The 16,283-nt window shown below is 35.6% G+C and overlaps 1 protein-coding gene across 1 annotated transcript; it reads right to left on the bottom strand.

The window, feature by feature from the left end:
- Window positions 1-845: 845 nt before the first annotated feature.
- Window positions 846-16,083, bottom strand: LOC110735249 (ABC transporter B family member 15-like). Its single transcript, XM_021915437.1, has 7 exons — window positions 15,866-16,083; window positions 11,303-11,357; window positions 10,281-10,459; window positions 9,516-9,973; window positions 4,230-4,770; window positions 2,940-3,851; window positions 846-2,606 (listed from the first exon to the last, which is right to left on the bottom strand). Exons 1-7 carry the CDS (start codon window positions 16,079-16,081, stop codon window positions 1,239-1,241), a joined length of 3,729 nt encoding a protein of 1,242 aa, XP_021771129.1. The 5' UTR covers window positions 16,082-16,083; the 3' UTR covers window positions 846-1,238.
- Between the last annotated feature and the right edge of the window lie 200 nt (window positions 16,084-16,283).

The raw sequence follows: 16,283 nt of genomic DNA, 5'->3' as shown, positions 1-16,283 counted from the left end.
CTCCATTTTCCTTCTTACCTGAAACCACCATGGGAGCCCCACCTCCATTTTCCTTCTTACCTGAAACCACCATGGGAGCCCCACCTCCATTTCCCTCTTTTCGGTGGATTTTCCTTCTCTTCCCCATTTCCTTGCTTCACTTTCTCACTCCTCATTCTAACTTGAAACCACCATGGGAGGCAAAGGAAGGAGTCACACTCAACAGAAAGTCGGAAACACTTCAAGCAAAGCAGAGATAACGTATGGAAAAATGACTCTAAATCCGACGTTGCCTCCGACGGCGAGAATAACTTCGGCGATGATGAAAGAAAAAGCAAGAAAAACGAGGATCCATTGAAAATGCCCAATTGAATCGTCCCAAGAACCTTAATTCCCAAATCTAATTATTTACCCCAATTATAGTGGAATTTGGTGAAGGAAAGGCGAATTAAAATTGGGTGAACTGTTATAAGGAGAAAAATCAGGAGGAAAATCAGTTAAAAAGGTCAAAAAAAGAGGAGCGGTTAGGTGGGTCCCATAGACGGAAACCCACCGAAATTTTGAAAAAGATGGGAATCTGAGTAATTTTTTAAGGAAAATGCTATACATAGCCCTAAGGGCTACATATAAGCATTTAATTTACTCTTGAAAATTGTTTAAATTTAGAAAATCATGACAAAAACACATTAATTACACCGATTTGCGTGTGTTTTTGTCATAAATTCCTAACTTTATACATTTTCCAAGTGTAAATTCAATGCTTATATATAGCCCTACCCATTTTATACATTTTCCAAGGGCTATGTATAGCATTACCCATTTTTTAATTAGGGGTGGTAAAAATAAAAATTAAACAGATGATTAATTTAAAAATAAAGTCATTTTTGGATGGTAATTTAAAAATATTCCTTAACTTTAATCAACAAAGCTAGGCAAAATAATATGATAAATAATGTATGGAGAATAGTAAAAACCGAAGTGTAGTAATTTACTACTCCTAATACTTGACGTACTTGCAACAATTTGTCTTTAATATACACAAAGCTATGTTCATCCAAGGAAATTATAAGATATGAATCAAATGAAAATTAAGAGAAATGTTATAATTGATCATAAACGAAAGACCAAAAAGAAAAAAAAAATAAATAAAATAAAAGACAAAACAAAACACATGTTCAATTTATCATATACCTAAGCTGAAACATGATCAATTAATCATTCAATACAAGTCATTAACATGACGTTCCATTAAAATATGTTCACTGTGGTGTGCCATGAAGGTTCACCAAAGAATAATACGCTCCTTTAGGCCCCTTGGCCAAAAGAGAGGAATGTGTACCTTTCTCTACAACTTCGCCTTTCTCTAACACCGCGATGAGATCACATTTTTGTATGGTGCTCAACCTATGTGCCACCACCACACTTGTTCTACCAACCATTACTCGTTCAAGTGCCTCTTGCACAATACTTTCGGACTGGCTATCAAGTGCACTTGTTGCCTCATCTAACAATAGTATTGACGGGTTTCTTAGAATAGCTCTTGCTATTGCTATTCTTTGCTTTTGTCCACCCGACAGTTGAACCCCTCTATCTCCACACCAAGTATCATACCCGTCTTTTAGTCCGGATATGAAGTCATGAGCATTAGCTGCCTTTGCAGCCTCGATAATCTCTGATTCATCAATCTCATCACTAGCTCCATAGGCAATATTCCCCCTTATGGTATCGGCAAATAATGAAGGCTCTTGGTTCACTAGAGCTATATGTTTCCTTAGGGACCTAAGGTTGTATGTCTGTATATCACGTCCATCAATTTTCACAGACCCCTTGAGAGGAACATAGAACCTTTCGATCAATCCAATAATTGTTGACTTACCCGACCCACTTTGGCCCACTAGCGCCGATGATTTACCAGCTTCAATATTGATTGAGAAGCCTTTGAATATCACAACATCGGGCCTAGTAGGGTATGAAAAGTGTACATCTTGGATTTCTATGTGACCACTTATTTTCTCCGGATGGAATCCGTCAGAACTGTCGGGATCAATCTTGGTAACACGGTCTAGGACTGCAAACACTGATCTAACAACATCCACACCCTTGGCAAGGTCCGAGGTCATGCTCCCGGCCTCAGCAATGACACGCCCGGTGGTCACTAATATTATGATGTTCTGGAACAATGCCTTACCAGTTAGTTGACCATGAGTAATTAGCCAACTGCCAAACCAAAAATCAGTGGCCCAAATAATAACGAACAAGCCCTGAGCGGCTCCCAACCCAAAGCCTGCATACCATGATTGTCGAATGCTTTCCTTTCGAGGGCCTTCTTGTGCCTTGTCAAGCATTGCTAGGATTCGGTCCTGGGACGAGAAAGCAGTGACTATGCGAAGGTTGGATATAGCTTCAGCAGCTAACTTACTACTCTCATTTTGGGCCTTGTTTGCCTTCTTAGACATTTTTTTAAGTAAAACACCCCTCGCGTAGAAACTACATATAATTAGGGGTTGGGTAGCAAGCATGAAAATGGCCAGCTTCCATGAAATGATTAAGCCCATTGTAACTGCAGTTGCAACAGCTGAAATTGATTGTACTATAAGTGACATCCGATCTCCAACCAATGATCTTACCTGCAAATAGTCCGTATATGAGTTCACAAGTCACAAAAAATGCTCGTCAATGTTAAAGGGAAAACATTATCCCCTTCGTCACTTTTCTATGGTTACTCATTATATTTTGGGCGTCTCCATTTTATGGTAATGTTTAAGGGTTGATGCGAGTAATGTTTAGGGGTGCTTAAGAGCAAATGAAATGATACATTCAATGTGTTTTTTCCCCACATAGGGTAGCTGCAAAAATAATGAAGTAGACTAAACTATTTCTCTAATAAAGAAAAAAGAACTAAATATATGTAGATCTAAAGATATAGCAGAATGCCTAGAAGAAGGGGATAGAGAACTTACAACATTGGCATCTACAGCAAGCCTAGAGCAAATTGCACCAGTACTATTTTCATCTTGATCGAACCACCCAACCTCAAAATCAAGTATTTTAGCTAGCATCTTTTCTCGTACTCTCTTAGTCAAGAACTCCCCCATATATGCAAAGTAGTAATGTTGAACAATATTCACTATAAATGTGATCACAGCCAATCCAAAAAATAACCAAGCATAACTTGTAGCCTTCCTCTTAATCTCTTCTCTATCTTCCAAGAAAAATACGGAAATCAGCGACCCCATAGAGAATGCATAAAGTGGTTGGACTGCTCCAAATAGCATAGCACCCAAACAACCCAAAGTGGCTTGTTTCCACTCGGGTAAGTTCAAAGCCAACAATCTACCAAATGATGGGTCAGGCAATATTTCATCACCCTTAGGCTTGGCATCAAGTTCATTTGCCAAGTAATGATCCGATTTGACTGAACTCGAGCGACTCCCTAATGAGAGTGTACGGCTACTTATGCTATGTCTTGAATCCACATTGTAAGACATAGGTACGTTTGAGGTGGAAGGGTGAGACAAACTTTTGTGAACATCTTTAGATTTTTCCATCTGCTGCAATTGGACTAATGAAGTGTACATCCCTTCTTTGTGTTGGATCAACTCATCATGGGAACCGATCTCCATCACCTGCCCATTTTGGATAACAACAATAGTGTCAGCATTATGAATCGTGGAGAGTCTGTGGGCGATAACTATTGTGGTTCGTCCCAGAGCAGCCTTGTCAAGTGCTTCTTGGACAACTCGTTCCGACTCAGAGTCTAATGCACTGGTTGCCTCATCTAGGAGTAGGACACGCGGTTTCTTGATTATTGCTCTGGCTATTGCTATTCGTTGCTTTTGTCCACCCGACATTTGGACTCCTCTTTCTCCAACCTGCAGATTGTACAAGAAAAATGGGCAAAATTTACTACAGTAACTCTTGAATATAAGGATTGATGATTGACACAATTATATAACTAACCACATCAAATATGTTGTACTTTATACATTAACACCAACATTATCTCCATTAGAACAGAGAAATTTTATACTTGCATATAAATTCACTACACCAATATGAATGCCACATATCAAAATTGTACTATAATATATTCATTGTATGTCTCTAAGAGATTGTACATTTGTACTATGATAATCTTTCACGATAATTAGACATTATTTGTTCTTATGATAATATTCCACGAAGAATTAAGCAATGCTCAACACTAAGAATGACTCATTTAATACATGTGCAAATTATGGTGCATATACCTGTGTATCATAGCCCTGAGGCAATTGACTGATGAAATTGTGAGCATTCGATGCGGTTGCAGCTTCAATGACCTCATCCATCGTAGCATCTTCTTTGCCAAAAAGTATGTTCTCTTTAATTGTAGTTGCGAAAAGTGCAGGTTCCTGGCTGACTAAACCCATTTGTGATCTCAACCACTTAAGTTGAAGCTTATCAATAGACACCCCGTCTAAAAGTATCTCCCCACCAAGTGGGTTATAGAACCTTTGAAGCAAAGCCACTGCAGTGGATTTTCCTGAACCACTCCCTCCAACTAATGCGACTGTCTTTCCTGCAGGAACTTGCAGAGAGAAGTCGCAAAAAATTATTGAATCTGGCCTTGAAGGGTAAGCAAAACTGACATGCTTAAAGTCAACCTCCCCAGAAATATTATCTAAGGTCATTCCATCCATTTTTTCTGAGTCAATATCCGGCACCCGGTTAATCAATTCCATCATCTTCTCTCCTGCTGAAGCAGCTTCTGAGAAGTACTTAATGTTCGGTAAACTAGAACCCAGAGCTCTGCCGACAACATCAACAGATTAAGAAATGAATTAAGCAAAAATAGAAGTCAATCAATCAATCATAAGTGGGGTTGGATACATGAACCAAAAGTGATTATTATGTGTAGAAAGAAACAATAGAAGTCAAGAAGAGAAATTTTATTGTATGTTCATGCAAGCAACATATCCTAGCTACTTTCACAGGTATAGGTAGGACAAGTTATAAAAGAGAGAAATCAAGAGAGTTACGAGGCTTGTAACCCCTAAATTATCAATCAACCTCTAAACTTCATAAATCACTATACACAAATTTAAGTCTTTCATACATTGGATTGTTTCCTAATAATTTTTTTTATATGTAAAATAAATTAGAAGAAAGGAAGCAACAAATATGGTTGGGGAAAGAAGAAAGGGGGCGAAATCGAGATGTCGGGGATTCGAATCAAGAAAAATACTGCCACAATGTACAGCAATTATCAGGGGAAGTATGTCAAGCTAGACAACAATGCGGCATACCCCTCAAGGAAAGAAATGGCATGTCTTCCGATCATGAATCCGGGAATGAATGTCCTGCTATGGAACGCTAGAGGGATAGCGAGAGACGGATTCAAAAGAAATATCCGTCAACTGATCAAGGATCATCAACCTGATATCATTATCCTCACAGAAACGAAGGTGGGGAAGATTGGCTGTGAAGAATTGGTAGCTAACCTGCCATACAACTCTTTTGTGGTGGTTGACCCAGTTGGTTACTCGGGGGGAACTCAGGCTTTCACTCTCTCTCTGTTGTTAGCAAAGAGCCTCGTGCTATTCACACTGTAGTACAGGTATCTTCTTCGAAAAAATTCCTTCTTTCTGCTTATATGCTTCTACTTCATATGCTGGTAGACTAGAAATGTGGAATGCTTTAGAATTGCTTAGCAAGAATATAGATATGCCTTGGGTTGTATGTGGGGACTTCAATGAAATTTGCTTTGCACATGAGAAATGGGGAGGGAACAGTCACCCTTTACATCAAATGAGATCTTTCAATGAAACCATAGTTAAATGCAATTTGATTGACTTAGGCTATATAGGCCACAAGTATACTTGGTTTAACAAGCAGAAGAAAAACCCTATTCTAGAAAGACTTGACAGGTTCATGGCCAATAGTGACTGGATTCAACAATTTCCTCACAACTATGTAACAAACCTCCCTAGAATGTCTTCAGATCATAACCCTTTGATTCTCCACCTTGAAAAGAAAAAAACATTCCCTGGCACCATTCCCTTCAGGTTTGAACCTTTCTGGCTCACTGATCTTGATTTCATTCCTTTTGTAACACAGAAGTGGACATCCTATCACTCTCCTTTCTCTCAGAAAATAAATAATTTAGCCAAAGACCTCAAGCCTTGGGCTGAAAATTTGTTTACCAATAATCACTCAAAAAAAAAAAAAAAAAATCACTGCAAGAATAAATGGTGCTCAATTAGCCTTCCAGAGAAACCCAAACCTCACTCATTTGCTTGATCTAGAACATGACCTCCAAACCCAACTTAACTCCATCCTAGATCAAGAAGAAATTTTTTGGGCTACAAGAGCAAGATCAAACTGGTTGATTCATGGGGATAGAAACACCTTTTTTTTCCATGCTTTTGCAATAATTAGGGAAAAAAGAAATAAAATCCTTGCCTTGAAAAACAATGTAGGAGAATGGATTGAAGATCCTTATCTGATTCACTCTCACATCTTGGATCATTTTAAGAACCTCTTCACTTCAGAACCCACTGCAGCTCTTGAACCTATCCAAACCTCTGGTCATTTTGACGGTTCTGCCATACCTCAGCTGCCTGAATTAAAAGCTCTATTTTCCATTGCACCAAATAAGGCCCCTGGTTTAGATGGCTTTCATGCCTCCTTCTTTCATGCAACCTGGGATTGCATACACCAGGACTGTCTCACTTTTGTTCAACAAGTGTTCAATGTAAACAAAACTGTCATATGCCTGATTCCAAAAGTCTTCTCACCTTCTCTTATAAGTAGTTTCAGACCCATAAGTCTTGTAAATACTTCTTATAAGCTAATTTCAAAGATCCTTGTCAATAGAGTCAGGCCTCACTTGCATTCTATTATATCACCAAACCAGAATAACTTCTTGAAGGGGAGGGGAACTGAGGTCAATTATATTATAGCCTCTGGATCTTGCATTCAATGTCAAAGAAAAAGGGATCAAGAGGCTTATTTGCTTTAAAGTTGGACCTAGAGAAAGCCTATGACAGACTTGAGTGGTCCATTATCAACCACTATTTGCATTTCTTCAATTTCTCACCCAACTCCATTTCCTTGATTATGTCCTGCATATCTTCAGCTTCATCCCAGGTGCTCATAAATGGTAAGTTGTCTGAGGAGTTCAAACCAACTAGGGGGATAAGGCAGGGGGATCCTCTCTCACCCTACATCTTCATCATATGCCTTGAATATCTTTCTAGGAAAATTCATGAACAATGTCTAGCCAGAGAGTGGATACCATTCAGATTCAGAGGGGGAATCACTGACATTTCACACCTTCTTTTTGCTGATGATGTGCTGTTGTTTGGCATTGCTGACAAGAAAACCCTCACATCCGTAGCAAACACTCTTAAAAATTTATGTTCAATCTCAGGCCAAAAAATAAATGAATCCAAAAGCCAGATTTATTTTTCAAAAACACTACCATCCATATGATTGATGACTTTGAGCAAACCCTGAGTGTGAGTAAGGCAAATGATTTAGGGACTTATTTAGGGTTCCCTTTAACTGAGAAGAAACCTAATAGGAGACAACTTTCTTCTATAATTGATAAAATGGGGAAAAAGCTTTCCACTTGGAAGGCAAATTCCTTATGAAAGGGGGGAAAGTTAACTTTATTACAATCCACTATGCTTACCATCCCTAGATATACCATGTCTTGCATTAGGCTCCCTTCATTCATTTTATCAAAGCTTGACTCAATTTGCTCAAAATTCTTTTGGGGTGGTAGCTCACTAGAAAGACCTCTTGTATATCCTGGAAAAACATCATGTCAGAAGAAAGAAAAGAGTGGGTTAGGTTTACTTTCAAATCCTGAGGCTAACTTGTTAAGCTTGGCAAGGCTTTGCTGGATGGTGGACACTCGGTCAAATTGGGCTGGAAAGATTCTATTTGAGAAGTATGTTAGAAATAAGCAGTCCCCAACCCCTTTTAATAAAGGTTCCCATATTTGGAGTGCTGTTGGAAAAGGGTGGGAGCTGTTCAAACATAGTTTAAATTGGGAGGTGGGAAATGGAGAATGCATAAATTTCTGGGGAGATAAGTGGTTACATTCTGATAGCATGAGAGCATTACTAGTAGGTCCACTTCCTTGTAACTCTGAGTCAACTACCATAGCTACCCTCCCTATTCATACCAAATCTGAGCTAGAGGAGGCTATTAGCTTTCAAAATTCCTGATAACATTTATTCCAGAATTGAATGTATTCAACTCTCTAACATACATGATTATAACTTCACAAGCTGGACTAAAAGGGGCAGCTTTGATAGTACAGAGCCAGAGAGTGTCTGACTGAATGCAGAGAAGATTTAATGTCAAGAAGGGATGTAACAGAGAGGGACTGACATCTAATATGGAATTCCAATACTTATCCCAAAATTAAAATTTTCATATGGCAGCTTGCCTGGGAGTTAATCTCCTCAGCTCAGAAGCTCAGAACCTCCATCTGGAAAAATAACCCCCTCAAATCATTGTACTTTTTGCCCATCTGTGCTTGAATCTGCAGAGCACATTTTCTTGGACTATAGCAGAGTGCAACACATTCAACCACCACCCTACTCCCATAAACTTCAGAATGAAACATTCCGTCAATGGCTTTTCAAAAACCTCAATAATAAACAAACCTCCCACAACAATATCCCTTGGAACACCACCTTTTGCTTCTGCATTTGGCAAATCTGGAAACGAAGGAACTGCTGGCTATTTTCAAAACAAAACACCCCTATAAAAACCTCTTTAACTCAATGCTTGTGGGCTGCTAGTGAATGGTTTTACTCCACAAACCAGTCAACTAGAATAGAGCACACTCCAATGCATTGATTTCCTCCCCCACCTCTTTATTTGAAAGTAAATGTGGATGCAGACTTCAGTCCCTCTACCAAAGAAACAGGTTGTGCAGGAGTTTGCAGAGATGAAAATGGAAATGGCACTTGGAAGGAAGGATTTCAATGGAAAGGCTACTCTGCCTCAGCTAAAGTTAAAGTTGAACAGCAAGCCATATTCCTAGCTCTATCATGGATAAAAGATCGTGGATGGACATATTGTCACATTGAGTCTGATTGCAAGTTCATAGCAGGATATACAAGAAAGAATGCAGAGACTATCTTCTAACCCCAAAATTGAATGCTTGCAGGCTGTTGCTACAGGAACAAACTGAGGTGAAGCTCTACTATGAAGAAAGGGGCAAGAACAGCGTGGCTGATATTTTAGTAAAATAAGCTAGGGGAACGTTAAATGTTTTGAATCATATTTGTATTATATCAGTTCCCCTAGATGTCTGTATTAAAAACCTAGAACTAGATGTTGCTAATTCTGTTAGGGACTCAGATCCACATGCTGTACTTTTGGGCAACCTCATGGCAAGCCAACAAAACAATAACTTAACTTAATATATTGCCCCTTTTCTTCAAAAAAAAAAAAAAAAAAAAAAAAAAGGAAGCAACAAATATAACAGAGTTTTAAAAAAAATTTATGCAAAAATGAGCAAAGGAACTTACAGTCCTCCCATAACAAGGGCAGCGCCAACCATATAAATGGTACCGCCTCTAGTAGTGTGGTTTAAAACAAGTTTGGTACCATACCAAGTACAGAAAGCCCAAACAGCAAAAACTACGCCGCCACTACCAAGAGCGAAACCTTTAGCCAAACCTTGCCGGAGTCCCAACTTAACTGATCCGTCTAAAGCAGCTGAGAATTTGGATAATGTTTTTTGTTCTTCTACAAAGGCATAGACTGTTCTTATGGAAGAAATCGCTTGTTCTGCTATGCTTGCAGCCTTATTGTACTCAAGAGTCAGCTTCCTTGATAGCTTCATCAACATCCTTCCGTACATCAAGCCCGGTATAATGAGGAAAACTACAAAGGGAGACCCAACTATTGCTAACCTCCATAGCAATGCAAATGCTGCCACATAGCTTGAGACGAATAGGGATGCGTTCCTCAAAAAATTTGGTACCTGATTCATCAGCAGAGGTAGCATTGGGGTGCAAAACTCAACTTAGCTATATACAATTCTACAATTTATCATGTATAATAGAAATGGACTCGCAATATCAAGGATGATGAGTTTACACACAGTTTAATTTCCATTCCTACAATTGATGACTGCCCCGTAAGAGACTGAGAGTGAGCTTAACGAGAATCGAACACTAACCACTAGCGTGAATTAAACACAGGAATTCCTTTGAATTTCACGCAATAGCTAGCTAGAGAGCAAGAAGGAAAATAAAAAAAAAAAAAAAAGCAATTATAACAAGGTATACCTTTTCACCTATTACGTCTTGGATGATAAGGCTATCATTGGTAACACTGATGATTACTTCAGAAGTACTACTAACATTTAAATCAAAGTAACCCACATCTTGCCTCAACACTGCTTTCAAGTATTTATATCGAAGTCTCGAGGTTTGTCTTTCAGCTGTTCTTGTCCAACAATATCCCTCTGCAAATTGCAAAGCCAAACAAATATAACAATTACAAAAATAAACCAGATTGTTAAATATAGCACTACAGGGGAAGCAGCAGCCCTGTCACAAGTTTCTTGTAAACATTTGTAACAAGAGTTTCCCTTGTAAAATGTATAGTCGTATATTTTTTTACTAGCTATTGCGGATGATTTCATAAGGATGACTAAGGTTGTTGGTTTCATTTTGAAACCCATATAGAATATTTTAACTTTTTGCTTGTGTTAAGAACACAATGAGGTCAAGGAAAGCAAAGCTTAAGACATATTAATGTGTTATGATACTTTGAAAAGGCAAGGGCATCAAACATCACAAGATTCACAACGACACTCCTCGACAAAAAGGTTTCGTATATGGGAAGAATTAGAAATTAAAACACATACATACACTTCCTTGTGATTTGCTAAAGCTCTATAATTTCAATTTAAGGTGCTCATTTTCGATGAATAGAATGCAACCAACCATGAATCAAATTCGGTGTTAAATGTGATTTTAATCATTTAATGTAACATGCTATGAATTAACTTGATGTTCATTTTACAAGTCACATATACTTTGCACAGTGTGTGTTATCTTTTGATTGAGTGCACTCAAGTCCATTAGTCCAATTTGATTGTGTTATTAGTTGTTATTCTAAGTAAATTAGTGAGCTTCATCTCTTTGTAAATTAATCTTAACTACTTTTTTTTTTTGGGAATAGTGATCTTAGCTTCTTTATAGTATAACCCAAGTACAGAAATTAGATTAAGTAAACATAGCAAAATGAATTAAAGAAGTAAAAAACAAAGAAAAATAAAAAATGTAAGATAATGTACACTTACCAAGGAAACATAAAAACAATGCTCCTGTTCCCACTATGCATAAATTTATTACATTCTGTAGAGAAATCAAACGAACAATTAGTAAATGAAAAATGTGAAAATAGCTACTACATTTTCTCAACAATTTGTTACCTTAACATACTAAATATTGTGCTAACAAGTTAAAACTAAAGGAAAATTAAAGGTTGCAATAATAATGTTTACCATATAACATGCACGACCTATTGAAAATCAAAACAACATAAGAAGCCGTTTGGTAAACAACATAATGTTTACCATAGCATGATACATGTTTTGGTATTCAAAATTCCGGACTGTGACACTGAGCCATAAGTTTGCACAACCGATGCCATTGTTATAAGACACAATTGATAATCTCTTGATATCTCTAATAATAATGAGGTATTTTGATATGAATGAAGGTTTTTAGGGCCTGTTTAGTATCGTTGTGATTTTCATTTTTCTTTTATGTTTTTCAAAATCATACTCCATACTTCTTTTGTGTTTTTTAAGTGTTATACTCCCTCCGTTTTTATTAAATGCTTGCATGTACGCGGAGTTATAGGAAAGTTATTTAATTTAATATTATATTGTGCAAGTAGGACAAGTGGGTGATTAATTTATTTTGATAAAAATACAATGTGGGTCATGAAATAGATAATATGCGAGAGAAATTGATTTATATAATTATATAATGGCCCGGGACCATGAAAAAGAGAGAAATGCAAAAATATTTTGCCATTTTGGGTGGGGTATTATAGAAGAGAGAGTAATAATTAAATATAGTTTTAAGTTACCAAAGATAGAAATAATGAATTTAAAAAAAAAATCCAAAATGGAAAGTGATGCATTTAAAAAAACAGAGGGAGTACTTACCAAATGCAGTAGTGTAATTTTTAAGTCACATTTTTTTTTTGGGTGGCAAAAACCTACATTTTTATATTATATCTCTCTCCTTGGTTCCTATCCAAACCCACTATTATCTTTCATTAATAATTTTTTAATTCTCCAATTAATCAACTTACCTCTTATTTTATTTGAGTCAATCAAATTGTCTAAACTATGTGCCGATCAAATGTCTGTCATATAATGAATAAAAAATTAGTCAAATTTATTAAAATCAGGATGACTTGAACATTGACAAAATAAAAATTAGAAACAACGTTTTCTTGTTTTTCGATTTTTATTTTTCAAAAACTTATAAAGATGAAAACAAAAACGATGTCAAATAAACCCTCAAGTTTTTCCAATTAAATGTCCAAGATTACGGATTAATAAATGTATATAGGGTTGGGATCCAATGTGAATGATCTTAAAATGAGAAGAATGAGAAGGAATCTTGTTCATACAAATGAATCTAACGATTCCCAATACACCTGCGCAAAGTGCACATTTAACACTTACAAAAATCGTGCATATTTACTACAAAATTTATGCACGTTTAATTCAAAATTTATGCATATACTTTTTTCCCTTCAAATCTCTGTCTTCACTCCAATAGACTTTCTCTCTCCCCCTAATAGAACTTATTCAAAGTTCAAACTATTGATTTTTATTTTTAAAACAAACTTTTTATTTTAGAGATGAGAAAGTAATTGTCGTTATGAGTAATTTGAAAACCCAATAATAAGTATTATCGCGCTTCGTAACCCTGATGAGTTCAATTGCCGTATTTCAATCTCGAACTCGTCATAGCGTTAAACATTCTAGGATTACCATTCACAATGTAGCACAATGTCTTAACCTAGTAGAAAGGATCTATCTTATAATTAACTTGCAAAGATGGCTTGTGAAAATCATCATCAATCAATTGACCAGAGCTTAATGTAGAGATACCTTCCTCATCTTTAAGAATATATAACCTTATGCACATTTAATTAAAAGAATATGCATCTTTAGTACATAGGATTTGCACATTTCTATTAGAAAATATGTAGGCACATATTAATTTTAAAATATGCACATTTTTTACAAGAATGATGCACGTTTTTTAGATATTATGCATATTTAATCTTCTCTATTTTCTTTAATACCTGCTATGTTCATAGTACACTGACTATACGTATTCATGAAAAAAAACTTATGAAATTTTAGAGAAAAAGGGTAGGAAAAGAGATGAATAAGAAGGAGAGAGAAGGAGAGGAATGGGGTGGATATAGAAAGATGTGGGAGATTAACTCTTGAAGAAAGAAAAAAAAAAAAAGAGGTAAAGTGCTGAACATGGAGGGAAAAAGAGGAAGAGAAACATTGGAGGAGAAAAAGAAATGTGAAAATTATTCTTTTCATTATTTACAGTTTTTCCATTAATGAAGCATGTTATAAGAGTCGTTAGATCCATTTAATTGAACGTATGAGATTCCTTCTCATCCTTCTCATTTTAAGTCCCTAATATCTAATTCCTAATAATATAACGGGATGTTTGGCTTGAGGGATATGGATAAGGAGGATAAGATAGTGGGACAAGGATAAAGATTTGTTGGGAAGGATAAGGATAAATATATGTCTATCCTTTGTTTGGTAAGAGTTAGGAATAAGATTGAAATTTGTAATGAAATTACTCCTTATTATTTTTATACACCTTGTTACTTCCTTGCAATTCATTAATGGCAAAATGGTCATTTTCTTAAATAATCTTATCCCTCCATCTTATACCTAACCCCCCTAGGTATTATTTTCAAGGGAGAAAGGGTCATTTTGTCCCTATCCCTATCCCTCATATTTTTCCCTATCCTTTCAAACAAACAACACATTTCTTAGTCCCTTCCTTTTTATCCTTATCCCTCCAAACAAACACCCCCTAAGGGTAATGCTATATATATCTCTTAGGGGTACAAATAAGCATTTAATATTTTTCCTTTCTTGGTATAAAATTAGAAATGCATGACAAAATCACGCGCAAATTATTGTAATTATGAATATATTTCATTAATACTTTCCTCTTTTAATTTCATATACATAGCCCTTACGACTACATATAACATTTTCTATGAGAGTGAGGGATAGCTCAATTGGTTAGAGTTCCCCTCCCGATTCCAAGACATCTTGGGATTGATTCTTATCATCTGCCCATGTAGCATTTTCTATAATATAATATTTTTTTTCCATTCAATTCTGTTACTCACTAGGCAGTCGCCACCTCATCATCAACACTAACATTGTACCCCCCTGGTTAAATGAATGTTTCATTTTGACTTTTACACACTTTACATACACCAATTTGACCAATGGTGTCTTATACAATTATATATAAGATTAAACAAAATAAACTAATAAATAAATTAGTGTGTAGCCCGGATTACCCTCCAAGTTGTGACTTTGAACAACATTTGTATTTTAATAGATATGTTTATTCTTTATTCTTTATTTATATATTATTTGTCTTTTATTTTGAGGAGATTTTTTTATTAGTTTATTTATAATAACTTTTCATAAAACCTTTGACAATTATGACTAATTAGGTAAGCATGTCCTTCATTTATATTTTATAACATAATGAAACACAAAGAAATTAAACAACTAAAATAAGTTTATAACAGTGGTTAATTCTTCTTGTATTCATTACCTTGATGAGTAGTATTAGCAAATAATAGAATCAATTTTTAAAAAATTGTACTCCTACTTATAAAATGTTAATATGTCCAATCTATATATATTTATGAGTTGAGTATAAAAAATGATTAATTCATAGATAAGATGGTAAGACTTATAATGCATGTTTCGGTGATTGTGAGTTCAAATCTCATGCTAAACATACATTTTTCATTAATTAGAATATGCTCATAGTTGAAAGTAGAGGTGGTTATTGGGTAGGATAGCCCAATGATAATAGGATCAGGGCCAAGCTTAAAGGGCTTTTAATGGACAAGGCCTTTAATGGACAAGACCCTTATTGGACATGGTCAATATAGGGCCAAAATGTTTTTCCAATTTAATTAATAAAGAAAATAGATAATGTAAAAATAATTACATAGATAAATTTATATTCATATGAACTTAATAATGGCTTTGTTCAATATTTTTTTTAATTGATATTTTATAGGTCCGTCCATTATCGACCCGCGACCCGCATTGATCCGACCCAATATTGACCCTATAAAATTTGACCCTCTTTGACCCGACCCACAACTGACCTGCACCGACCCGCCCAATAACCAGGTCTAGTTAAAAGATGACGTGACAAGGTTGCCACGTGCCACATAAACATTTAGGGAAGATTTTTTAATATCAACTTTGTTACATTTTATTTTTTCAAATAAATATTAATAGTTAAAATTCTGCATTCACAAAATGAAATGAGGAATAACTTTTTGATTTGTCACAAGTTGATTGTGAGCTTGACCTTTACCATGTTCATTCATTAATTCATCTAAAAATGTGTCAAATACAAATGAAAATAAGGCAAAGTCATAATTTATTCATAAAAAATAATTTGGGAGCAATTCAAAACCAAAGGTAAAGAGAGATACAGAAAAATCGGGTACATAAATTCAAATTAACTCAAAAAAAAAAAAAAAAAAAAAGAGAAATGGAAAAGAATTATTGAAAATGCAATAATAAACAAACCTTGTTGACACTTTTGATAAAAGCTTGAGGAGAACTGAAAGTAGAACTACTGCCAACATTGTTTATTAAATTATTAGTGAAACCAAAAGTAATCGGCAATGCGCAACCATCATAAACGGCTCCGATGAAACCAAGGACCATCAAGATTAAATCCACACCATCCGCATGCATGAAGATGCTCCATAATGACCCTTTTTTCTCCATAACATCCTTCATTTTTATATTTTATGTATTGAAAAAAACAAGAAGAAAAGAGAAGAGAAGAGAATATAAATATAAAAAGTTGTTTTTTTTTTGGACTTTAAAGTTGAAACTTTGTTTTTTTTAGGAAACTTTAAGTTGAACTTTATAAAATAGAGATATGGGAAATGGGAATAAACTCCTTAATATATGAATTGCATTTATAAAAAAAAAAACA

This window comes from Chenopodium quinoa, unplaced genomic scaffold (genome assembly GCF_001683475.1).
Source record: "Chenopodium quinoa cultivar QQ74 unplaced genomic scaffold, ASM168347v1, whole genome shotgun sequence".
In the NCBI taxonomy this organism is placed as follows: domain Eukaryota; kingdom Viridiplantae; phylum Streptophyta; class Magnoliopsida; order Caryophyllales; family Amaranthaceae; genus Chenopodium; species Chenopodium quinoa.
This window is presented reverse-complemented; position numbering and strand designations above follow the sequence as displayed.